This window comes from Pleurodeles waltl, chromosome 1_2 (assembly GCF_031143425.1).
Source record: "Pleurodeles waltl isolate 20211129_DDA chromosome 1_2, aPleWal1.hap1.20221129, whole genome shotgun sequence".
In the NCBI taxonomy this organism is placed as follows: Eukaryota; Metazoa; Chordata; class Amphibia; order Caudata; family Salamandridae; genus Pleurodeles; species Pleurodeles waltl.
This window is the reverse complement of record NC_090437.1, coordinates 1,194,154,997-1,194,182,782: the sequence shown is the minus strand read 5'-3', so window position 1 is coordinate 1,194,182,782 and position 27,786 is coordinate 1,194,154,997. Positions and strand designations below refer to the sequence as shown.

At 43.9% G+C, this 27,786-nt stretch overlaps 1 protein-coding gene across 2 annotated transcripts in view; it reads left to right on the top strand.

Moving 5' to 3' along the window:
- The window catches only part of HTT (huntingtin), a 1,416,422-nt gene that overhangs the window by 37,671 nt on the left and 1,350,965 nt on the right, over positions 1–27,786 (top strand). For both annotated transcript variants that reach the window (XM_069203496.1, XM_069203501.1), the window contains exon 2: positions 17,769–17,852. In XM_069203496.1, the coding sequence (XP_069059597.1) occupies positions 17,769–17,852 (84 nt within the window). The remainder of the gene's footprint in view (positions 1–17,768; positions 17,853–27,786) is intronic.

Genomic DNA, 27,786 nt, shown 5'->3' with positions numbered 1-27,786 from the left:
AGCTGTCAGTCTAACAGCAATGGCATTTCAGTGAAACAGTTTGTAGCATACCCCCACCCTTTAGTGCTTTTGGAGACCCAGCATACAGCGATCTACTCCGTCCAAATCTGGGTGACCCATAACACAGGTTATGGTTGTGCATAACCTCAGTCCAAAGCGTGCAAGGACTCAGCATGACCCGAGCATATGGATCATGTCTGCCACAGGGGCATGCAGGGGTGTGGAATTTATTAAAATATCTACTTGTCCAGGGGACAGGTTGCTTCTCAAATCTACTTGTCCTGTAAAAAGATCTACTTGTCCCTTTGGTGCCATGTAGTGTGGCGACAAATTATGGCAGCAATTAATAGCCTCTCTGATTATGCCAGGGCTACTACCATAGTAGGGCTTGAATACTTGGAGTTTCAATCGCTACTGTAGCAATTTCCTTATTTTGCCACCTTTCTGCAGATCTGCATACTGGGGCTGGAGGAAGCAGTAAGCAATAGTTTCAGGGCTGGAATGCCTTTGAGTCTGCAAACCTACTAACCTGCATGTTTTAAAGATTTTTACCAGCTTCTCTCTAATATTTTCCCGTAATAAGAAAGGTTGGACATTTACTCCTGACAATGGCAGAATTAGAACTTCTTCCAGGGTTGGGAAGAAAGTGGCTGGAGGGAAAATGAACTTGCAAATGCTCAATAGATTTTCACATGAGCAAATCTACACATCGTATTTACCCATGCTAAAATACAGTTCACAAATATTTTATAGGGGTACGACATATACCATGGGTGCACTTTTGTGACTTTCTTTAAGAATTTGGGGCCACATGTAGGTAGGTTCAGATTTGTGACCTGCAAATTGCGAGTCGCAAATCCGAATGTAGGATGGTGTCCTTGACACCATCTGTGAATCGCAAGGGCTTCACAAATGCCCACCTCATGAATAGTCATGAGGTGGGTCGCAATTTGCGACCCCCTCGCGAATGGTGGCCTGCTGGAGACAGCAGACCACCATGTCTGTGACTGCTTTTCAATAAAGCATTTTTTTTTGTTTGTTTTTGTAATGCAGCCCGTTTTCCTTAAAGGAAAACGAGATGCATAACAAAAACGAAAAATGAAACGTTTTCGTTTCATTTTTTCAGAGCAGGCAGTGGTCCTCAGGACCACTGCCTGCTCTGAAAAAATGTTTACAGTGACATTCACAATGGGGAAGGGGTCCCATGGGGATCCCTTCCCTTTTGCGAAAGTGTTAGCACCCATTTGAAATGGGTGCAAACTGCGATTGGTTTGCGCCCGCGTTCGCGGTCACAAAACAATCCTACATTGCACTGCGAGTTGCAATTAGGAAGGGAATACCCCTTACCAATTGCGAGTTGCAAACCCGTTTTGTGATTCGGTAACCAGGTTACTGAATCGCAAAACTGGGTTTGTGTATCGCAATGTGCTTTTTGCATGTCGCAAACAGCGAAAGTCGCTGTTTGCGACATGCAAAAAGCTACCTACATGTGGGTCTTGGTCCCTAATTAGGTCTGGTGTTAACAAAGACATTTCGTTTTTATTAAACTTCTATTTCTCTCTCTTTCGGCTGGCTTAACTGTGAGCAATCGCATTCTGCTCTTCCACAAGGAGCATATTGCCACACAAAGTAGTTTTGTTCAGTGTCAGGAACTACAGTGGCAATCAGTGACGTAACAAAACTGGAGGGTGCCCCTTTGCAAAGAACATGGAGGAGCCCCCTCTCCAGACTCACTCAGGGCAGGTGCTGTGCTGGAGGGGCCCCCTGGAGGGCGGCTGCGGGGCCTTTGTTATGCCGCTGGTGGCAACGTGTGCTTTAAGAGTTCAAAAACTTTTTGGGGGGGTTTTGCCAATGTTTGTTACAATGTTGAGGGCCTGGTAGCTCCCACAAGAATAAAGTGTTACAAAAGCCATGTCAAAACAAGACACGCATTGATGAAACTAAAAGACTTATAAAAATATGTCAGATCAGTTGGCTTTGTCAGTGTTTGTTTATTTTCATACTTCCCATAATCGTGTTGAAAATGTTTACACTGATTTTCCATTAGAAATATTTTTGGGAAATACTAGCATGCATCAACACATTTTACTAAATGACACTTCATTTGCATATAATCAGAGAGCATTCTGGGAGCATTATACTTAGCCTCTTAGCCTAAACTTTTCAAATATGTGTGTACACGTTTTATTTTTTTTTGTACTGGAACCAACGTCAGTAGTGAAGTGTGACCTTAAAACATTTATTTACAGCACTCACCCTAATAATGAAGGCTTTCAAATAATGAACCATATATACAAGTTCGAACAGCATTATCTTTTGGAAACACATTACCTCAACTGCAGAGAATTCCACTCTCTGTAAACAAGCAACCAAAGGGTTTGTGCTGCAGGGGGTTGGGCCTACTTGTCCCAAGGACAAAGTAAACATAAAAACTTGTTGCCCTTGACCCCAAACAAGATGTCCCGGGCATCGGGCTATAGGAATTCCACATCCCTGGGCATGACAAGGACAGTTTGAAGATATTGTAGGGTATATTTTGAGCAACTTGGCTTGTGTGAGTTAGGTCCGATGTAGCATGTTAATGTATTGGAAGCGAGCGTTACAAGGACTTTTCGTGGGTATGCCAGGACTCTGTCCCATTCCTTCTTGGACAGACTGCGCCCTATGTTGAATTCCTTGTGTTGTCGCAACAGCACCAGTGGTTCATGTGTTGTATGAGAAAGGGCTCTTGAAAGCCAGGATATTAAACGGAAGGCAGCCATTGTGCGGATAACCTGTGTTGGGGGTTGTGAAGCTGGTTTGTGTCAGTGGTGCCCCACATGCACTCCAGTTCAGTTGCAAGGCATCTGTGTGTCAGGCACTTGCCCACCAGGAGCCCCATTAGCTTTGCCAGCAAGTCAAGTGGGATGAATGTTTTGTTCTGGATTAAGTCGTCCAAGGTGCTGACCCCCACAGCATCGCACAGTGCCAACCCCTCCTTGTGCTTTCATTCTTATGATGTTGTCATTAACCCATGTGGTGGTCTTTTTGTTGTCGACCCTAGATATGGTTTTTGGTGTTATCTATGTGTCCCATGCAGTGAAGATGCAGTTGCAGAAGGTGTGTATGTCTTTCGGCTGCATATTTATTGGAGTACTTTTAAGGTGGATGTTGAGTTGTGGAAGTCTATTTTTTTCCATTGTCTGTATGAGCGTTCGTTGTTTTTTGTTGTTGTCCTACAAGTGTTGTTATTGATAAATGTGTAGATCCTGACAGTGGTGATGTTGTGGTTGCTCCAGCTTACTGTGGCTTGTCCTAAGGGTGCAGAATGACATCCATCTAGAGTGTGTCCTGTGAGGTAATTTGGACCAGAACGATTTGTTGTAGGAATGTGTAGGTTTGTGTGGTCCGGATGGGTGTTAGTTACTGTATTAAGTAGGATATCTTTAAAGTTTGCATTGCTATGTGTTGGTCTATTGATTAAGAGGAAGTAATAAGTATGTGACAGATCGAACAATATACAAATGACGACGAGATATGCGTTTTAGTTTGTGGTGGAATTTATTCTAAGTTTAAGGTGGAATAAAGACAAAAACTAGAAGTATGTAATCAAGTGGGCGGGGTTTTCCTTAGGGGTTTCGGTGTTGCGGTACAGTTCCTGTAGTGTTGCTTTAGTTTCAATGTTTCTTTTCCTGGGAGACGTCTGGCGGTTCCCCTCAGGTGGATTCTCGGTACCGGAAAACAAAAGGAAAACAACACCCGGGTAAGTATGGGGTTTTACCAAAAGGATTATTTCACACTTTCACTGTAGTCTTGTCTGGGTATGGGTAGGAACGATAAGGAGGGGTGTCTGTGAGGAGGAAAGGGGGGGGGGGATTAGTGTTCTCACTCTCTAATGATAGATTTTGTGGGGTGCCCATATGTGCTCGTTATCGTGCCCCTTTCGGTCCCCTCCCTTTGCACTTCGATATTCCCTTCCCCCTCCCTTAGTCTGAAGTGGCCTTTGTTTTGGTCCACAAGGACCGTACCTTGGTGAGCCACGACCCTCCTGGGTCGTGGCTGGCGTTGTGGCGTTCCTCTGATGTGGTCTCTTCTCCTTCCGTCTTTTGTTTGGTCTCCCTCTCCTGGGCTCTCCTCTCCTGCTCCTTCTCCTGGGCTCTCCTCTCCTGCTCCTGCTCCTTCTCCTGGGCTCTCCTCTCCTGCTCCTGCTCCTTCTCCTGGGCTCTCCTCTCCTGCTCCTCTGCCTCCTGTCTCTCCTCCTTGGCTCTCCTCTCCTCTGTCTCCTGTCTCTCCTCCTCGGTTCTCCTCTCCTCCTCCGCTGTCTCCTGTCTCTCCTCCTCGGTTCTCCTCTCCTCCTCGGTTCTCCTCTCCTCCTCCGCTGTCTCCTGTCTCTCCTCCTCGGCTCTCCTCTCCTTCGTCTCCGGTCTCCTCCCCTCCTCCCTTCTTCCGGTGCCGTCCTCCCTTTTGATTCTGCTGCGCCGGGAAACCCATCCGGTTTCCCGGGCAACGGCCTGCCCCCTGCCTCGGTCGGAGCGCGTTGCCCCGACAACGGGGAGACGCGGACATGACGCATCGGCCTGCTCCGATGCGTCATGCCGAGCCGCGGCTGCTGGGGACGCCCGGCTACACACCCCTTCCCAAGAACGGTCCTGATCGAGGACCGAGGTAGAGTCCGGGTATCTGGAGAGATAATCAGCCGGGGCCTGTTGGGGACCAGGGATGTGACGGACCTGAAACGAAAAGGGTTGGAGTTCAAGGAACCACCTCAAGATCCGTGAATTCGTATCTTTATGAGCCGACAACCAAGTGAGGGGAGCATGATCCATATAGAGAATAAAAGGGCGACCCAAAAGGTAATACTGCAAGGTGTCTACAGCCCATTTAATGGCCAAACATTCTTTTTCTATCGTGGGGTAATGGCGTTCCCGAGGAAACAGTTTCCTGCTAATATACACTATTGGGTGATCCCTACCGTCCCCATCGGGCTGGGTCAGTACCCCTCCTAGCCCGACATCAGAGGCGTCTGTATAGAGGTGGAACGGTTTCGAGAAATCGGGGCACCGTAGGATGGGCTCTCTAGTCAGAAAGGCTTTTAACTGTTCAAAACTAGTCTCCTGTTGATCCGAAAAAGGGGCTAATTGATTAGGATGAGATTTAGCCAGAAGATCTGTAAGGGGGGCGGCTAGGGTGGAATAATTGGGAATGAATCTTCGATAGTAGCCGACCAACCCTAGGAAGGAACGCAAATCTTTCTTTGTTGCAGGGTTAGGTGCATTGAGAATAGCCTCTACCTTTTTAGATTGTGGCTGGAGGTTCCCTTGACTGATTTTGTATCCTAAGTACAATATGTCAGGCTGACCGATAACGCATTTTTTTGGATTGGCAGTTAACCCTGCCTGTCTCAGAGTATGGAATATCTGCTGCAAATGTAGTAGATGATCATTCCATGTTTCACTGAAAATAACTACGTCGTCTAAGTAAGCAGCTGAAAAATATCGAAAGGGGTTTAGGAGGCTGTCCATTAACCGTTGAAATGTTGCTGGGGCTCCATGCAGTCCGAACGGCAACACTGTGAAGTGGTACAAGCCTGACTGCGTGGCAAAGGCCGTTTTCTCTTTATCTTCTGCGGCTAGTGGAATCTGCCAATATCCTTTAGTTAAATCTAGGGTGGACATGTATTTTGCTTTTCCTAGTTTTTCTAATACATCATCCACCCTGGGAATCGGATAAGTATCGAACATGGAATGTTCGTTGAGTTTCCTGAAATCGATGCAGAACCTAATAGTACCATCAGGTTTTGGTACCAGGACAACTGGGGAGCACCAGGGACTAGTAGAAGGCTCTATTACTCCTAACTCTAGCATCTTTTGGACCTCGTCCTCCATAATCTGTTTCCTGGCCTCTGGTATACGATATGGTCGTAACCGGACAATTGTACCTGGTGCAGTCCGTATTTTATGGGCGATCAAAGAGGTTTTGCCTGGCACTATGGAAAAAAACGATCTGAAATGTTCCAGTAGACTGAATACCTGTTCCCTCTCTAATTTTGTTAACGAAGAGTTCACTGTGGGTAGATTCTCCCCAATAGTGGTCTCGGTCGGGCAAAATTCAATTTGAACCCTCCCATTGGGACATAGGAACCGGCCCACGGCTTCGGTCGAGTTAGAGCCCTCGGGTTCTTCCCATTTTTTTAATAGATTTATGTGATAAATCTGGGTTTTCTGCGGCGTGGTCGAGATTTCAATTAGGTAAGTGACCGGGGAAACAGCTCGTAGTACTTTATGTGGACCCTGCCATTTTGCTACCAATTTGCGTTCAGACGTGGGGCGCATTATAAGTACCTGATCTCCTGGCAGTAGAACTCTTAATTTACTCCCTCGATCGTAATATTGTTTTTGGTTCTGTTGGGCATGTTCCATATTTACTCGGACTGTATCCCATAACCCTTGTAACTGAGATCGTAAGTCGTGGGCATATTCTAACAAGGGTTTCCCCCCTTCCTCCGCCTCCTCTTCCCAAGCTTCTATGGCCATGTCTAGCAGGGACCGGGGCTGTCTTCCGAACACGAGTTCAAAAGGACTGTGTCCGGTAGATGCCTGTTCATGGGTACGTATAGCATACAATACCAAAGGCAATTTTTGATCCCAGTTTTTGCCTGACTCCTCTACTACTTTTCTTAGCAGGGTTTTTATGGTACGGTTGTACCGTTCTACCAGACCATCGGTCTGTGGATGGTACACCGAGGTGCGAATTTGGGAAATGCCTAACGTTTTGCACACCTGCTTCATGAGGGTAGACATGAAAGGAGTTCCCTGATCAGTGAGTATTTCATGTGGAAATCCTACTCGAGAAAATACATTAATCATTGCTTGGGCTACTGTTTTGGTTGTCATACTTTTTAATGGAATGGCCTCTGGGTATCGGGTGGCATAATCTACCATGACTAGGATATATGTGTGCCCTTTCGTGGAAGGAACTATGGGACCTATCAAGTCCATTCCCATCCTACTAAACGGAACGTCTATGATGGGTAATGGCATGAGAGGCGCTTTTCTAGGTCTACCGGGTTCGGTAAGTTGGCACCTGGAACATTGGGAGCAAAATTTTCGTATGTGGGCAAAAACCCCCGCCCAATAAAACCGCCGGAGGAGATACTCTTCAGTTTTTTCCCTTCCGAAATGACCTCCTCCGGGTTGACAGTGGGCTAGGGTTAAAACATGTTCTCTATAGTGCTCGGGTACTAACAACTGTTGCTTACGGTCCCCGGAGCGAGTAGTGGTTATGCGATATAAGAGGTTTTTTCTAATTAAGAAGTAGGGACCCACCTCTTCGGTTTCTTCTGCTTTGGCCGACTTCCAAGCTTGAGCGAGAGAAGGATCTTCTCTTTGTCTTTGGGGAAACCCGACAGGCACTTCATGTGTCTCAGCAATCAGACCCGAGGGTGTGCTATGTGCCTCGTTCTCTCGGTGGGTTGCTTTTTTAACACGTTTCTCTCTACGTGACAGTTTCCTACGGGTAGGGGGAGGCTCTCTGTCGCTGTCCGAAAAGGGGGCACCCTTCCACCAGTCCTGGGTCAGGGTTAGTTGTCGAACGTGATCCAGGATCTCCTGAAAATGTTCATAATCTGTCCCAATAATACATTCCTCTATCAGATCTGAGATTATACCCATAGAAAGGCTGTCCCTGTAGTTCCTCCACTCTACGGTCAGGGCCTGTAAGGGGTATCTCTCCTTATCCCCATGAATGCAGCAAATAGTCACCCAATGTTCGACTTCCTGGTCTGCTAGGGCTAGGAGATCCTTCCTTATCACGGATTGACTGCATCCGGAATCTATAAGGGCGTAAACCATTAGACCATTGACATTTAAGGACTGTTTAAATTTGGGGTTGCCCTGGCCTGTACACAGCACCCGTCGTCGGGTAACTCCAACCTCCATGGGTTCACTAGTGTCTTGTTTCCGGGGACACATACGGGCAATGTGTCCCCATTCCCCACAGTTATAACACTGGGGACCCGGTACTGGTGGATGCTCGTAGGTTCTGCGAGGTACGGATTCTTCGGGAAGGACTCTGGGAGTACTTTTGGGGTTGGGGAGCCCCGGTTTTATGATGGGGCGGGTTGGCATATTTCATACATCCACCGAACGGTGGTATGCACAGGCTAAGTCAATTGCCGTCTCCGTATTCACCTTGGGATGTTGACGGATCCAGTGTTTTGTGGCCGTAGGCAAGGCATCTAAATATTGTTCGAGGACAATGGTTTGGATTACGTCTTCCCGGCTATTCCCTGACGGACCCAACCATTTTAAAGCCAAATCGTTTACCCGATAGTAGAAGGTTCGGGGATCCTCGTTCGGTCCCCACTTGATTTTCCTGAATTTGATTCTATAATATTCCGTGTCATGCCCCACCCGCTCTAATATACTGGTCTTTATTTCGGAATATGGGGTTGTTCCCCCGGGATTCGCAGCTTGGTATGCGGCTTGTAGGATTCCTGTAAGCAAGGGGGCGACATACTGGCCCCATCTATCTTCCGGCCATTGTGCGGTTGAGGCCACCCTTTCAAAATTAGTGAAAAAGGAGTCGGGATCATCCCCTTCTTGATATTTTTGCAGGACGGAGCTTGGGACATTGGGATGTACCTTAGTGGTAGCGATTGTCTCTGTTAGCTTCTTCATGGCCGTCTCGTGGACGAGTTGATTATTGGCCAGTATGGTTGCCTGACTTTTCAAAGCTGACTGTAAGGCTTCACGGTCCTCCTTAGACTCCCTCTGGTGGGCCTCCCACACCAGTTGTAGGTGGCGTTGGCCTTCGGCCAACTGTTTTATCATGTCTTCCAGCGAGGGGGTGTCACTCATTGTGTATACCGTTCGATTGTCGAGGAGGATCTAGAGTCTGATCCCACTTCTGACACCACTGTGACAGATCGAACAATATACAAATGACGACGAGATATGCGTTTTAGTTTGTGGTGGAATTTATTCTAAGTTTAAGGTGGAATAAAGACAAAAACTAGAAGTATGTAATCAAGTGGGCGGGGTTTTCCTTAGGGGTTTCGGTGTTGCGGTACAGTTCCTGTAGTGTTGCTTTAGTTTCAATGTTTCTTTTCCTGGGAGACGTCTGGCGGTTCCCCTCAGGTGGATTCTCGGTACCGGAAAACAAAAGGAAAACAACACCCGGATAAGTATGGGGTTTTACCAAAAGGATTATTTCCCACTTTCACTGTAGTCTTGTCTGGGTATGGGTAGGAACGATAAGGAGGGGTGTCTGTGAGGAGGAAAGGGGGGGGGGGGTAAGTGCTCTCACTCTCTAATGATAGATTTTGTGGGGTGCCCATATGTGCTCGTTATCGTGCCCCTTTCGGTCCCCTCCCTTTGCACTTCGATATTCCCTTCCCCCTCCCTTAGTCTGAAGTGGCCTTTGTTTTGGTCCACAAGGACCGTACCTTGGTGAGCCACGACCCTCCTGGGTCGTGGCTGGCGTTGTGGCGTTCCTCTGATGTGGTCTCTTCTCCTTCCGTCTTTTGTTTGGTCTCCCTCTCCTGGGCTCTCCTCTCCTGCTCCTTCTCCTGGGCTCTCCTCTCCTGCTCCTGCTCCTTCTCCTGGGCTCTCCTCTCCTTCTCCTGGGCTCTCCTCTCCTGCTCCTGCTCCTTCTCCTGGGCTCTCCTCTCCTGCTCCTGCTCCTTCTCCTGGGCTCTCCTCTCCTGCTCCTCTGCCTCCTGTCTCTCCTCCTTTGCTCTCCTCTCCTGCTCCTCTGTCTCCTGTCTCTCCTCCTCGGTTCTCCTCTCCTCCTCCGCTCTCTCCTGTCTCTCCTCCTCGGCTCTCCTCTCCTTCGTCTCCGGTCTCCTCCCCTCCTCCCTTCTTCCGGTGCCGTCCTCCCTTTTGATTCTGCCGCGCCGGGAAACCCATCCGGTTTCCCGGGCAACGGCCTGCCCCCTGCCTCGGTCGGAGCGCGTTGCCCCGACAACGGGGAGACGCGGACATGACGCATCGGCCTGCTCCGATGCGTCATGCCGAGCCGCGGCTGCTGGGGACGCCCGGCTACAAAGTAATAGTTGGAGTGGTGTCAAATTTTATCATCAAAGATTTACAGCCCTTCTTGGTGATGTTTTCAATTATTGTTATTTGTATTGTTTTTTTATGGATTACAGCCAGGCCTTTTCTAATTTTGCAATACGGTTTTTGTTTTATGATGTGAAAATCATGAGGGATGGCTTTGTGGCATGTTGGTGCAGAATCTCTACTGAAACATCTCTGTAATGACAGTGAGGTCTGACGTTGTTCCTGAGAGTAGGTCAGCAGTTTGTAGTCTCACTGTTAGCTTTTACATTATTTATGAACACAGTGTGGTTTTTCCTATAACTTCTGGAGAAGAGTTATTTAGTCCTGATGAAGCGCCATGTGATCCCTCCGGACCTTGAAAGACGCGAAACATGTTGACTCATTAGAGTGGATGGAGTAATCACTTTTGCGCCACTCGTTCCTTAGAGTAACGGACCATTACCTCCTCAACTCTATATTTTGTGTTTTTAATCTATCTTTACCAGTGCTTCCTTATTCTAATAAAAGAGAGCTCCAAGGGAGCATCAGAGCCAATTTTTATTTTCTTCCTTCTCTCCAGCCTTTGTCTACCCTTCATCTTTTCAGATTTCTGGCTAAGAGGCCCCCTTCCAAGGGTCCCATCAGACATTGCAGTGCCAATCTGACGTGGAGCAAGCCCAGTCATGATGCATGAGGGCCTTTGCTTCTGAAGTCATTAACACCGTAGTCTAAAAAAAATAATCTGTGTTGCGATTCTTTTTAAAAAAAAAATTTTAAAAAATTCTGTGTTGAGAGTAGATTCTTTCTATTTTTTCTGTATTGACTTGCTTTGGAACAGTATACTCTGATTTCTGAAGCTAAATATCGAATACATTGATGCAGTTTACAGTTAACCTTATTTCTGTGGTTGTTTTTCTTGAACTGTTTGCGTCACAGGTTTACCCTAATAAGGTGGGTTTCATAGGATGATTATAGTTCGTAGTTCAGTAATTAAGGACCTACATGTTAAGCATTCTGAATATTTTTAGGACAAAAGGAGCAAACGTAATTCTGTTACTCTTGTTTATCCGTTTTGAATGGTTCGAGACTTTAAGCTTCACACGGATGCGTACTGCAGATTAGGTATTCGCCTGCCTGCAGTCTCCAAAATGATATTCGTGTATCATTAATAGCTAATGATTCCGGCGTGCAAAGTGCTTTCTTTCCTTACCTTCTCCCTGTTTAGGCAGAAGAGGTTGTGGCTGTCTTAAAGAGTAGATATCAAACACTGTTGAACAAGGTTATTTTGTTGATGCTTGTTTGATTAAGGAGAACTGACACATGTAACCTTTTCTTTTGATGGAGTTAATCTTCATCTTTGAAGATGGTTACATTTTAGTATTTTGAAATTTAATCTCAGTTAGTTATTTCCCAAATAAAATACATTAATTATTTCCCCTCAAAAAGGCAAGATGTTTTAAAACATCTTAGTAACACAAAATGTCATGCATTCAGGGGATGCATCTTACATTTGATAGTGAATCTGTATACCTCCTGAGCAGTTAAAGGAGTCCGTACATCAGTCCTAATTACCAAAAACATTAATTATTGGATATGAAGATAAGCTGATCGGTCGTTCAGTAGATTCATTGCAAATGTGAAGATTTATGGCACCGTTCGCAATTGCTTCAATGTAAGTGCCACACACTTGGCTGGCCAACTGTAATTTTGAATAAACCTTTAATACTTTCATGGTGTGCTAAACAAGCCTGATCCTGGTGAAAAATTGTAGGGGAACTGAGCTTTGTTAAGTCCAATTTCAATTTCTTCAAACATTGGCTAGAAAAACATATTTTACAGGGGCAGATCCAACTGCATGCAAGATGGCTGTATATTTTGGTTATCCCGGCGAAGGTTCTATTTTCTCACCTCTGATGTGCATGAGGTAGGTAGGCTGTGCATTGTGTCCCACTACGATTGGCTACATTCACAGGCCTGGTGGACTGCTGGCGTCAGCAGATCACCATGTCTGTGATTGCTTTTAAATAAAGTAATCTTTTTATTTTTTTAAATGCAACCCATTTTCCTTAAAGGACAACTGAATGTGTTTAAGAAAAAAAAGAAAAATAATAATTACACAAACCTTTTTTATGAGCAGGCAGTGGTCTTATGGATCACTTCCTGCTCATAAAAATAATTTTTGTGAACCTTCACTACGGGGAAGGGGTGCCATGGGGACCCCTTCTCATTTGTGAATGTCTTACTACCTCCTTTGAGTGGATGGTAAAATATGAATGATTTGAAAACGGATTTTAGTAGCAAAAAGTTAATACATACCTTAAAGATTCGGTATCTGGAAGGGACGCCCTTAACATGTTGCTTTCAAATACCGAATCGTTATTTGTTCACAAAGCCAATTCTGTAAGAGTCAGGAATGTTTTACTGAATTGCTATTTGGCAAATCTACAAATTACATTTTGAAGTCAGAAGGGCTCTGGTTTTACGAATTGGTACCTTACCGACCGTAAAATTGCTTGAAAGATGAGGGACTTAATGTTTACCGGCAGTTGAAATAATTTGGATTTGACATGTGTGCAGCTTGACATGGCCTGTTTTTGCAGATATACCTAAACTCTCAATTTAACCTCGTTTCATTTTCTGATCCTGTACATTCCTTGTAGATTTTCAGTGATATATATAGTAATGACTGTGATTGTACTTGGCGGAGACATGTCTATGCTTGGAGGAGCATGGAAAGTTGCTTGCGATCTTAGTCAGTAGATAGTGGAATTATACCTCCACTTACACATAAAAGAAAGATTCCTATCACATACCTATTATTCCAATTTCAGAAACCTTAAAGGATTTGCAAGCTCACCTCTGTGTAAGGTTATACCATTGTTACAGACACTCGCTTCCAACAACAGATGAAATGCCTCAAAATGCGTAATGAAATAGCAGCTTTATCATCATTCTCCCTCACTTGAAGGGAATAACATCAGCAATAAGTGTCCACAACTTTGTGGGGATTGGGGTAAAACAGACATTGGCTCAAGTATTTTGAACCGACTGAAAGAAGAAGGGAATTGGATTACTATATGACGGACTTCCACTGTTTGTTTTTTTGGAGTTCTGGACGTTTAAGTTATATATTTTTAGTGCTCCCCTTTGCAGTGTTTCTTTTTGGATGCACATTACTCCATGCATTTTAGTATTTTTCTGATTAAGAGGGCAATGTACTAAAGCTTACTATTCTTCCATAAATCTGCTCTCACATCCCAGCCGTCTTTTGTATTTTTATTTTAAAAGAAAGACAGTCCTAACATTGAGACCTACAGCTACAAAATATGGACATATATTCCCTTTGTTTCTTCAAAAATCTACTCTACTGAATGCTGGAAGGCATAGTTTATTGGAGAGTTGAGTGGTGGAAAAGGTCCAATTATCCTACAGACTTCTGTTTCCTACCTCCCACTTCCAGTTATGTCCTTGTGACATGTGGCTAATCCCCCATGATCTCATCTCATTTTGTATATGTAATCTTGTGTCATATGGAATCCACACACAGAATATTGTTGTGCACATAGTACTTAAAGCTTGAGAAGTTTGTATCAGTCACCTTCTATCCCTTTGGCCATTAGATCGTTTAGAGCAGCCCAGTGCACCCATTGCTTTTGTTGAAGTGTTGTTTTTCCAAATGGCTCACTTCACAGAAGTAGTGTGCATGCTTATTTTGGGAAATGACTCCATCTTTTCTCATCAAATTAAAACGTCAATGGAATGGCACTACAGTGGATGTTTCATGGGGAGTAACAGAGTATTCTCTTTGTCACAAAAATGTTGTACTCCGGTCACAGAAAAACATAGAGGGATATGCTGCAAGTGGTGGTGTGACATTTTAGCATTAGCAAAGCACAAAACAAGATAAAGCCATGCTTAGTTGGTGTGTGAGGTGTAACTCCTCATTCTGAGTAGCAACCAGTAAATCTAATGATGCAGCAGGTATCTTACAGTCTCTTTTTTAAAGATCTGTTGCTTAATTGGTTGACTGAGTTGGTGGTATACAGGGTAATGCTGCTTGTGTCAGTTGCATAAATCTCCTCCTTACTATCCCTGTTCCACTATGCTGCTTCCACCACAATCATACATTTTCTGCTTACTCTCCATGCCCCACTACTCTGCTCCACCAACAGCGTAAAGTGTGTGATGTCATCATCTGGACTGATGTATAGCAGGAAGGGAAATCCCTTAAAGTCTAGCACCATCTTTCTCAGTCATCAGTATCACTCTCACAGAGAACTGTTTCACATTCTCTTGTTTTCGTGACCGTCAGAAGTATGCCCCTGCTTCAGACCTTCTGGCTACAGTAGCAGTGAAAACCAAGCAGCTGGAGTCCTCCAGCTTACAAAGGAGATTAATTTGGAGACACACTCCACCAGCCACAGTATAAACCTTCTCCCCACTTCCTAGTGCACTCCTTCTCTCTTCACCTATCATCCCACCCTGCCCCGGGGGACCCAGCTTCACATTAATGCTTCCAAAGCTCGAGGGTAAAAAAAAAATCAAAGTTACAGAGTCTGGTTAAATGGAATGGGTGTGAGTGATCGAAGCTGATATTGAAAGACTCAAGCTTGTAGAAGCGTATGACACAAGCGCACACTTGAGTCTTTCATACATTACACCACATGGTAACCCGCAGCCACTTCATAACAAGGCACCAGTATCCCAATAGCCAAGAACCAATGCCACCTCTTGAGTTTTTATGTGTTATTTATTCCCATACTTTCCTCAGTACAAGGGCCTAGAAGGACCAATGGAACCAGAGGCCACAAGCTGCACTCTCCCTCTGTTAAAGTCAGCTCTTGTAGCCTTGCATCTGGTTATCAGTATAATAGTGACATATAACCGCCATCCTCTTACCTAAGGAATTACTGACAAATTCATAGTAAAAACAAACAAAAAATCTCTATCTGCCAAAATTCCTAATTTGTAAATTTGCAGCCTTACCAATTTGCTAAGATTATAGGAATATTTCTCTCCACTACATCCAACCCCACTTCACATTTTTCGTTTCTTTCAACTGTGCCACTCACTTCCCCACCCACCGGTTCTGAGTTTGCTATGGGTAGACCGTAAAGTAGCCCTGGACCAGTTTTAGGCCTATTAATAAATAACTGCCTTCACAAACTAACCCTCATTAGACTAAGTCAATTTGCCTGCAGTAATAATCATAAAATAACGCCGCCCCCACAATTCCCCACCATCCTCCTAGGATATGCTTAATTGTTATGAAATAACAATAATGGTGCCCCATAAAAATGCTTGTGATTTTCTGTAAATAATTATTTTCTGAAAAGTTAGCTTTAAAATTTTCTTCAAGTACTGATATGTATTACTGTCCCGTACGGACAGACTTTGCTTCAGAGGCCAATGTATCACCATCACATGGCAGTGCTGCTCATTCTATGCCACTGTAACTACGACATGTCTGGATTTCCAGCCTAGAACTAGGACCCTTATATGAAGCAACTAACAATTGCAAAAACAAGAGTGGCATAATAGAATGTGATGGCCATAATATGCCTGTTGAGGGCCTCTTATGATAAGGCAACCATACAAGAATCAAATATGTTGAGGCCTCAGATGAGTAGTAAGGAGTTTTTAGTGTTCACAGATGGATAGAGTATAGGTGTAATATCGGTTTTGAAGGCTCGGAAATGGGTAGTGTATGTGGGTAATGAGGGATTTGGAAGGTATAGGTACTGTTTTACATTTATTTATAAACAGTATACATATATATTTATACATTATTTGTACATTACAATAATATATGTATAAATTAAATAGAAAGGGTTGGAAAGTAATACCTACTTACCTGCGATGTAAAGGTCTACAAATATAAAGGCATGCAATGTACGGGTTCCCCTGTTGTAATGACGTGATGTAAAGACACTCCTGATGTAAAACCCACATTGTAATGACTTCTGATGTAGAAAACTGCAAAGTAACAGCTGACTCTCAAAGAGGGCCTTACGGCAGCACAGTTTTAATGTGATGACATTTGGAGACTGTGGTTACCAGTTACACCTACACATATTAACATACACTGTACAAAAAAGCTTCCCACCTTGCCATCTAAAGAACTTGGCCACGGAGCCTAGTCCATTGTACTAAAGCAAGCCAAAGCCAGTGATCACCAGCAGCTGGTCTCTTTATGGCAGGCCCCATGCTTGTACACAGTGCTTGCTGCACATTCAGACCAGTGTAAGCTCCACATTGTGGGACACATTAAGTAGTAGACCTACTGTGTTAAATTATGGGAGCCCATACAGGAATGGTTCTCAATAAGAGTATTTTCATTTCAGCATTTGGTGTGAAAGGAGGTCTTTTACCGGAATTGAAAATGAGGGTGCAGGTAAAAGTGACTCCTATTCATATAACATAATAATAAAGCTTAAAAACAAAATATTGTGCCTTTGTAAACAGCTATAAATATGGAAAAAATATAACATAGCCTTATAGCCCGCTACAGCAGGCTATACTGGCCATTAAAGACCCGCTCCAGAGTTAAAGGCCTGAGCCAAAGGCGAGAGCCTTCAACAACAGAACATGACTTTAAAGGCTGGTTTAGTCCAGCTACAAAGGGCTATAAGGATATTTAGAAAGCTATTCTTTTTGGTGACCACAATCTAGCGGTTGACTGTATGCACCTTGGTAAGTATTATATTGCTTATTTAGGAGGAAATGTGTGAATTGAGGTGATGAGATTCTTGATTATTATTATCCCAAAGCTGTCCTATTGTAGAGTGGCTTGTACAGAGCAGGCCCTCTTGTCAGAAGATGGATATTACTGTACACAGTTGCAACCTGATCTGGTCACGTACAAGTGTTCAAAGGCTTTCGTAGAATGGTAGTGAAAGGGAAGTTATTAGCATGGTGAAGGAAATAATTGCATCATGCAGAAGAGTGAAGTGGAACCACGGTTGAATTATGCTTTTTATCCAGTCATTCATGAAGTACTTACTTGCCTCAGTGCTGTTTACTAATAGCTGCTGGACAGTAGGTGTGCACTACTCCTTAGGCACATAGGGCCTCATTATAAGTTTTGCGGACGGCCTCTTCTGCCTGCCAAACTCATAACGCCACTACACCACCATTGCGGGCTAAACCCCACTGGCCCTATTTTTAGTTTCCCGCTGGGCCAGACTGGCCCAGTGGGGAACAGGGCTGTAACATTGCAGCCGGCTTGTAAATGAGCTGGCTGCAACGTGGCGGTGCAGCGGGTGCAGCAGCACCCTTCATGCATTCCACTATGCAGAATTCAGGCAGTATAATGCGCAACAGGGCTGTGCATGGGGGCCCCCTAAAATCCCCATTCTGCCAGCCTTTCTGTGTAAACCACCATGGAATAGCTAGCGGATAGGGACTCGTAATCCCCAGGGCAGCGTTGCTTGCAGCACTGCCCCAGCGGATTACAACGGCCAGGACAGCTGGTGTCGGTGGTTGGACCGTGGCGGTTCCGCCACAGTCATAATAGGGCGGTCGGACCGCCCTGTCTGCAGCGGTCTGACCGCCATCGTGAGTGTGGCGGTATTGAGATCGCCACACTCGTAATGAGGGCCATAATGTGTTTCCCAGAATGTTAACTTATGTTGTGAGAATTCGTCAGTATTCTGCAAACTAAGAATGTACTAGGTTTTGGTAAACTGGGATTTATTAATATTTCACGTTACGCTATATTGATGTATGCACACTTTCTTCAAATTATAGGAAGAAGGAACCATCAACTAATAAGAAAGATCGAGTGAATCACTGTCTCACAATATGTGAAAATATAGTTGCTCAGTCTTTAAGGTAGGTTATTTTCTTTTTAAAGTAATTTCTGGCTGATAAATGTCTCAAGGATTTGAAGTGTTCTTTTTTTTCTTTGATATGGAGTGTTATATTTCTCTCCCAAATTAAAGTAGTTTAATTTCCCTAGGTATATATTGAGAGATGTATGCTTGCATGTGAAGCCTAAGAAGGTGGAAAAAGGCCCCAGATCGGAGCTGCACTGGGACCGCCAAAGCCGTAAGCCATTGTAAAAGTCTGAAAGGTTTGGGTTACAAACCATACACCTGCCCCCAATCCTGGCACTCAACGTAACAAAATGGCAAAGACCTCTCACATCGTAACAAATGGTCTCCATCAGTTTAGTTTCGTGGTTTCGGGTGTCAAAGAAATGTTAGTCTGTTGTCATGGACCTTGTCTAAAATGCTAGGGCCTTCTGTTTCACACGTACTTAATTAACAAAAGCTGCCATTCCTGATATCTCCCATCTTTCACAAAAGGTTTAGTAGTTCATATTAGAGCCTCAGGGTAGACATGCAGTAGTAATGTTGATCCTAAGTGTATCCTTCTCATAAATACTGTTAGTCTTCTACATTGGTTGGAAAAGGCAAAGCCCTTCACTTGACCCATATTTTGTCCCAGGGCCTTTTCCAGACCATTTCATTGTTCACACTGCACGGATGAACTCGGCACATGCAACCATTCTTTACCTGTGCTTCTTGGGAAAAAGCAGCAGACTGGATCTTTGAAGGAGAATTTATTTTAATATTTCATGCTGTGATTAAGAATGACAAGTTCTGAGGAAGTGTGTGGGCTTCGGACCGCAGTTTGTCATATGATCATCCATTAGATAGACAACCAATTGCTTGAGTTAGGGGGATGGCCTCTCTTACCCCCACCATTTGCCTCAGCAATTGAGCCCCTTGCTAGAAGACTAGGTCCTGATGAGGTGTTATTTTGTGTGTTATGCTGTGTTATTTTATGTTTTATGTTAGAGGAAATGTGATGATATGGTATCAGATTTGTAAAGTGCAACAAATACCTCAAAAGGTGTCCTAGGGCTAAGTAAAACGCTGAAAAAAGAGACAGTCACAACAAAGCAAATCAGTAGTGCTCCTATCCCATTGGGGGTTTCGCTGAGCATGTCCTAGTTCTTAAAAAGCCATGTCTTCAGAGCCTTCCTGAACTTAGGTAAAGAAGGAGCAAGCCGTATGAGGCATTGTAGTTCATTCCAGACCTTTGCTGCTATCATCAAAAAGACTGCCACCAGATCACGCTTGTTTAAAAGTAGGCCCAGCCAATAGTTGGCCTCGTGAGGAATGCAGGCAATAATTCGATGGAATGTAATTGTGGAATTTCTGAGCCAAGTAGTCTGGACCACTACAATGAACTGCTTGGACTTAAAGATAATCCTCTTTTTCACTGGAACCCAGTGCAGGGCTTTTAGTACCTCAGAGGTCCGAGAAAAGTCAGTAGTCCAAGTGATTTAATATGGTCGTCTGGGTCACTACTGAGTGGACCAGCTTAGGGAGGAGAGTTAAGATCTTCCTGAGCAGCTTTAGGAGGGAAAAACTGCTGTAGCATGTTTTATTTGGTTCGCCATGGAAAGTTCTGGTTCTAGTTAGACCAGGGTTTACCTTTTTGGCTGTGGTTGTCACAGTCGACAACATGTTGGGCCTAAAGTCTAATGGCAGTGAATTTAGAATAGGAGAATCTTTTATCCTCAATACCTCTGTCTTGTTAAATTTGAGCGAATTGATCTGCAGTCTGTGAGACACCACTGCCATACAGAAATGAAATGATTCGATAGTGTTTGCACCTGACCCATGATGATGAGATGAGTATTGTCCGTATAATTCAAGCACCAGAGACAGTTTTTGCCGATGGCCTAACATTCTTCCGAAAGTTCTTATTATACCAGAATTGCAAAACATACCTACACATAAACTAACGTCCCAACTGCACAAGGCCATGTATAGCAAGGGCCACATAATACACCATAGCATCAGGTGATCTAAATATTGCATTTGGCCTCACCCAGACCCCATCATATTCCGTACCCTTCTTTTGCAACTCATCCTTTTCTCCCTCAGTTGCATTCTGTTTCAATAAACAGGGATTTACATTGCATTTGGCTCGTAGTTTTTACCACGTGCAAACTACCTGTCTCAGCTAAAGCAGTGGTTTTTGAAGGTTGATCAGGAAGCTTTCTACCCCGACTTACATCATCGGTCACATTCTGATGGCCAGTGCATTTGATTATTGCTCAAGCCTTGGGCAATGCTAATGCATTGAGGAGATGCACAATCAAGGTGCCATGTTTTATTTTTGAATCAATGGAAATCAGAAATCCTCTCTCATTCCCAAATCCTGCCGACGTAATGTGCAACCCCAAAGGCAAACTTGTCTCTACCACTGTTTGTAATGTAGTTATGGCATAAGCTGCTTTAGTCTCCCCTGTTGGTACTTTCAAAACATGATCCACCCACCCACAGATCTGCACCCCATTCAATGAGAGGTTTATCAGACATATATATTCTGCCTTTGGTCTGTTGTTCTGTTACCAAAATACCTTCATGCACTTATGTAATTTAATCTTCCCCCTGGCAGAGGCATAAGCGTGGCTGGATTCAAAGAAGTACAACAATCTAAGGTGATATTATCAGCTGATAATAAAATCTGTTTGTACCTAGTCAATCTGGCATTAGTCATATGTTGCGTGTAAGTTTTGTTTAACAATGTATCAACAGAATGGGGAACATACACATTCAATATATTACCTTAAACAAAACTCTCAGACACTAGGGAAGTGATCTGGATACACGATTCAATATTGCAGGAAAATATGCACAAGGTCTATTGAGTAACCCATGTTCCTGTATGAGGATAGCGATGGCGCATTCTTCTCGCTCATGTGTAAAAAAGGTCAAACTCTTTAGCATAATCAGGAATCCCCAAATACTGGAGACTTGCAAAGAGCCTTTTTAATGGTTTGGAAACTTTGATTGTGTGCCTGCATCCGAGAAAAGGATCAGTAAGATTCTTGTGTGTCAGATCTTGTAAATGTTTGGAAATGAGGTAAGAACTTGGTATCCCTTGTCTGCAATACCCTGATGTACCTAAAAATGAGCATACTTCGTGATTTGTTGTGGGGACAGGATGTTGCATTATTGCGCAAATGCGTTTGGGTAATATTCTCCTCTCCACTTTAGAAATCTAGCCGCCTAAATAGGACACCCGCTTTCTACAGAACTCCAGTTTCTTTGGAAATGCTTTGTGACCATGGGATACTAAAAAAATTAAGCAAGTTTATAGTAGCCCACGTACACTGTTTTTCCGTTTCAGCTGCTATGAGATCATTGACATATTGTATTGAAGCCACCCCTTGTTCGAAAACATGCTGGGCAAGATCTGCTTTTAATATTTGGAAATAAATTGAGGATAAATCTGTATACCAGTGGGATTACGTGTCCATGGAAAACTGTGTTGGCCGAATGTAAAAACAAAATAAAAATGCTGACTATCTGGGTGCAGGGTAATGGAGAAGAATTGTTGTGTACCTCTCGCCAAAATAACAAGACTACTGAGTTCTGAGCGGCAGCACCACCAAGTATGGGGAACCGAGTCTGGTCTCAGACTGTGTGGCAGCTGTCTGCCTAACCCTTTCCCTTGCTTGCAGCACCTCACAGATACTGTAGGTAAAAGTGATTTGTGGCAGGCAGCCCATCACATGACACTCTTCGAACCCTCAGAGAAGTTGTGGTGGAAACAGATTGTGCTCCATTCTCTGTTACACAAGTCTCATACATATAATCACAAGCAGAATCATATCTTGGTTCAATAGGATTTATTGAATCAAATGCATCCTATGTAAGAAGACATGAAGTGTGAGTATAACGATAATGAAACCAGACACTATTACAGTGGTGACCAAGAAAGTGAAACATAGAAACAGTCCCACCATATTTGTCACAATAGTATTACCAATATTCTTACAAACACTACTACCATTCCTACATGAGAGCAAGTAGCAGTGATAGCTCTAACCTGCCATCTAGTCCTGGGAGTGTAGTGTGAGCCCATACCTGTGTTGTAGGTAAAGGAGAGGTGGTTAATCTGCTGGAAGTCCTCCTCCATGACAGAAGAGCATACGCCAAGTTGTTGCTGAAACTGCAAAGGCAACGGGCAGCATAAGATGGCAATCTGACTGGAATGTCTCCACTCCGGATACTAAGCCAGCCTGATGTTTTATAATAAACATTGTGTTATTCTAGGAACTGCCCTGACGTGCCAACATCTTCCTTTCTGTGTAAGGAAGACGCTGTACTCTCTGAGCCGGCGCTACCTGGGAACCTATAACATGTAGCCTTGATGCGAGCAATGAAGTGTTGTGCAAAGCAATGAATAATAAAATTCTGCAGAGATGGACAATAGATAAGAATAATAAAACATCACCACTAAAATGCCTCGCTAAAATAATAAAAGAAATAAAATGCCAAGTGACTCGGTGAAGGTTCACAGGCCTCAGACCTAAGCTAAAATAGGCAAAGAGTGAGTATGTGCCTAACAACAGACCTCACATCAGAAAGAATTGGTCAGATCTTTAACTGAAAAGTAAGTGGCTGAGAATAATGTTGGGATTAGGCACTACAGGGAAACTAGTTTGCACTATCTTGTTAATTTTGCAAATGTCTTGTACCATTCATCAGGTTTTGAGAGGTCCATGCTTCTTTTGCGTATAGGGAGAATTGGGGAACCACATACACTCCCCTGTGTCTCTACCAATACTCCCTCCTTAACAAGTGCTGATATTATTTCTTGCAAGCCGAACTCCCTGTCTCGTGATATGGTTTGTGGACTTCAAGGCAGTACCAAGTTCTCCTTTAGAACAACATGAATAGGTTCAACATTCAATATCCTGCCCACATCAGATTTTTTTAAAGCCAAAGCATCAACTGCTAAATTATTTTGCACGCTACAAGGTAAAAAATACAGAACATCAGATTCAATTTCAGTATGGTGTACACACATTTGAAAGGTGAATAGATTTTCATCACTGAATTCAAAGAAAACACCACCTGTTGCACATTTTATAATGGCATTTATCTTTTTGAATAAATCAAGACCCAACAAATTAAAAGCACTTTGGTCAGAAACCACAAAGAGAAGCATATCTGTAATTGGACCAATAGTAAATGTAACCAGTTTATTAATAAGACTTCTAATTGTAACATTTAAAATCCCCCACAGAAGTGTTCGGCATTCCCGAGAGGCGCAAGAAGGGAAACGTATTGGCTGGTACTGTAGAATACTTGGCATCAGTGAGGCTCTTGGTATCATGACTGTTAACCTCTCCTTGAACATAAGGGCCCCTGTGGACAACTGACAATGCAGGTGCCACTACTCCTATTTCCCCTCTCTGGGTCTGACTGTTGCCAGAGAATCACCTTCCCCTCCCTTATTAGTGGAATTAAACTGTTACAATTATTGAATCATCAACTTTGTTTTGGTATCCTTTCTTTGCTTCTCTTACTGGCCCCCTGTTGTTGAAGTTCAAAGTAGTATTGAGCATTGGCCAATATCTTATCAAGGGGTTCCACTGACCAACAATGGATAACTGTCTGTAAGTCTTTATTAACAGCTGGCTGTAAACCTTGTGCAAGTGCATTCACTAAGGCCAAAGTCCAACCAGGGTAATCTATATCCATCCCACTATGGGCCTTAAAAGACTGCCTTATCCTCTCATGAGAACCATGAACAGATTCATCTTGCTTCTGGGCTACCTGAAATATTTTATTCCAATCAGTATGTTTACATGGCACCTATTTGTTTAGACGTTCTAAAACCTTTTTTGGCAGACCCAAAGTACCATCAGAGAGAGTGCCATCACTGTTCCTGTGGCCACTGCACATTGTGATCATTTTTAGGTTGAAGCGTACCACACAGCTAAAGAAACTTTTGGAAAATTCAGAAACCTACCCTGGGAATGCATGCCATCTGTTATTTTGTAACTCAAACTTTCTTGCTTGCTATTTGCTGGCTTTATTTTTTTTAGGCTGTCCAGTTTCAGTTTCTGTGACTCGAAAGATGTTGGGGCACTTCAAATGCCTGCTCCCCAAAGCTCCTTTTGCCACACCCCTTACTACCATAGCTCAAAGATTACCTCCCCTGAAGCCTCCATGCACTGTCAGCACACCCAAGGCCAGCAGTCCTCCCCCCAGGGGTTATTTATGAAGGTCCTATAGGGGCAACAATTCTAGAGGCAGCGGCAAAGGTAGCTTCCTAAAAGGAGCTATAACTGCCACCAAACCCTGATCTGCCCCTTCTTCTGCCCAACCACAAAACACTGATCAAGGGGAGCATACAAGGCTTCTTATCCACATGGCAAACCATCACCTCAGATGAGTGGGTTGTGGATATTATCCAACATTGTTGTAGTCTGGAGCTCACTTCCATGCCTCCCAACACTTCACCTCGCAAACACAGACTCTCAACAGAACACCAAAGGCTACTCAAGGTGGAGGTGAAAGAACTCCTCCTCAAAGGGGCTATAGAACCTGATCCCTGCTGTCAGAGGGGTTTGGTAGTGTATTCACTGTACTTCCTAATGCTCCAAAAAACAGGTCTCTTAGGCCCCTAAATGGATACATCCTGTTAGAGCATTTCCATTTGGTTACCCTTCAGGATGTCATTCCGCTTCTCCACGAAGGTGACTTTATGGCAGAGTTCGACCTGAAGGATGCTTACTTCCACATGCCAATATATTCAACTGATCGCAGGTATCTTAGGTTTGTGGTCTTTACCAATTCAAAGAGACCCCTTTTGAGGTAATTACTGTTTCTCAGGTGTTTACCAAGTGCCTTGCGGTGGGGGCCGCACACCAGCACTGCCTGGACGACTGGCTGATCAGAAGTGCTGCATACACACACAGGTCACACTAGACCTTCTTGATCGCTTAGGGTTTACCATCAAAGCCACCAAATCCTATCTTCAACCCCTGTAGATCCAACACTTCCTCTGGGCTATTTATTAACTCGGAGGTAAGCATAGCCTAGATCTTGCCAGGATCGAGTCCTTTCGGGCACTGCTCCCAAGTCAACAACTCTCAGTCAGAACAGTCATGAGCCTCCTAGGCATGATGGCCTCCTGCATTGCCAGGCTTCATATGCGTCTGCTGCAAAAATGCTTAGAGCAACAGTTGTCTCAGGCAGAGGATCACTGGGACTTCTCACTCTCTTCAGTGGTGGAACACCAGCAACCTGTTATAGGGGTGGCCTGTCCTCGACCTAGTTCCTCAAACAATTGTTACAAAGGACGCCTCGCTTACGGTCTGTGGGGCACACTTACAAGATCCGACTGTCCAGGCGTAGTGGAAAACCAAGTACCAGGGCCTCTACATCAACTACATGGAACTTCTAGCCTTTCACCTAGCATTGAAGGCTATCCATCTCACCTGAAAGGTGAGGTTGTTTTTGTCAGTCACCTGATATTGAACTCATATTGGGCAGTCGCCCTACATTGAACTTCTATGTGGCCTGCAGATTATTTCCCACCTAGATTCCAAGGTATCTCATTTTCCCAGTTTCCCACTGCAGCCCCAATCCCTGGGGAAAGGACCCTGTCACCCGTCCAAGCCCGCCCAAAGAGAGCAGCCTAGATTTATATCCGTCCTTCATAGGCCAGAGACAACAGCAATGGACCCAATCTCCTGCAGGAGGTGGGATACCAAGTCTCCCAGGTCTCTAAGATTTATCATAGTGTCATCCGCACACATGGCCACTACATGGTAAGAGCCTACCAGGCACACTCCCCAGGGCTCTAACCCCCATCTGTAAGGGACTGACCAGGGTCTGTTCTTACAACACAAAGGACACCAGGGACAACCCTGCCCAGTACCTCTGCCCATCGTCCATATCACCAAAATGTGTACATGCTTGTGGTAGTGGCCGTTTACAACAGTTGCACCCACTGAGTAGACTAATATTTTAGGTGTTCCGGGACTTAAGAATCTCCAAGACACTAATTATATTTTTGGTGTAATTCTGTTGTTGGTTTGGGAGATCCAACATTTGGTAGAGCTGGGGCATATTTTAGGGACTCTCTCCAGCATTTCAGTGCCATGTGGAATGTCTGACTGTATATTCATGATTTATCTGGTGCCTAATGAGGAATAAAGTCCATGGCCCTGTACATGATCTTGAAGCACTTGAAACGTGTAACAGCTACCAGTTGTGAACCTCTCTCTGGGCTATGCAGGGTTATATTTTCCACACCAAGAAACGCGTACTAGACATGATGTAACATATAAAATCCAAACATATCCGCTTATGATTAGTTAGTGGGTTGAAAAATAACACCACCATAAGGAACAGTAATTTTCTACCTTATTGCCAGCCGTAAGGCCTATATATGCACTATCATCAGACATGACTGTGGGTCAGCCAAAACAAAAGTAACGTGTGAAACAATCAGCTGGCAAGTTGGAGGGGTTGAGGGTTCTTTCTCACATTGCATGCATCTCACATTTCATAGATTGCCTGCCTTTTGTTATTTGGGCACTCCGACCAGTGCTGCCCCCAGTACTAGATACTCTATTAAGCATTTTACAGTTTTTCCAAAAACGTAGGCGCCTACTCAGAATATCAAAATATATATTGATTATTTTCACAGATACCCGTCATAGAATAATATCCATGAATGTGCATAAAGGTCTGAAAAAACTTTCAGTATCTGCTTTAGCTCCTATCTTTTTATTTTTTACATTTTGATGTGTATACCCACTGATAGAGTTTCTTCTGCATACTGTCTACATTGAACAACTCTCCTGCCTGGTCTGCTACTTCTTTGTTTTAATCAGCACTATGCTCTTAATTGTTATCCTCACATTTGCAAATTGGTTTTGGCATGTCCTTTTTTGTGATATATTTATTTATTTTTTGGTTATTTAATACATGAAAGCAGTTCAGCAGCAGCATTGAGTAGATTATTACACGTAGCAGGAAAATAAATAGATGAAATCATCTGGTTCTAATTCCATTATTGTACAATAAATTCTACCAAATATGCATCTGGAAAAATTCAGATGCCATGAATTTTGACACGCCCTACCCCCTCACTCCAAATTCCTGCAAGATAACTTACATCAATATCAGTTTTTGTGAAATCCACCCATCGGGTACACTGGAACACTTACATTTGTGAAACCCACAAACCCGCTAAATCCACCTCCCGCCCAGAAACTGGCTTCAAACTAACATCTGCCATCCGGTGTGACTGATCCACTCCTTCAAGGTAGTCAGTGCTGCCTATTCAGTGAATCAGTTAGTGCTCTTATGTCCACATCATAAGGTCCTCCACTAGCCTGTCATCATTTCATTAATGACTCCTACTATGCCTTTAACCCACCTGTCGAACTTGCAGCTGACTTTTGAGCCAGTGCATGGCTATCATTCTCTTTACGAGTACCATCCCTAATTGTTCAGACTTCTTGGTGATTTCCTGACTAGGAAGAAGCAAACAGCGCTGAATCTTGAAATGTACTGCACAATCTGTGCAGTATCCAAGTTTGGACAGCACGCCAGTCGAGAAGCTTTGCACTTCATGACAGCAGTGAGGATAGATCTTGCATAACTTAGCTGGAGTTATGTAAGTCATATTTACATAATAGTGTCGGATAAGTTTTGAAACGTGCATTGCTAGGCACCAGTTTTTCACGCTCATTCTACCTCTGTGACTTGTTCCGATACTGGGTCCTGCTGTTTGTCGATAAATCAGTTTTTATTGTTTTTCGTGTAACAAAGAACTTAATTTGCTACATACACAGCACAGTGAGGTCTTCTCAGGAAGTCAGCTAGGAAGTGGTGCACCATATAACAGTCCCAGGACGGCATGGAGGCTCAGGTATGAGAGATCTAGGCAGTATGTTGGGTCACCACCTAAATTCATCGCCCCCCCGCCA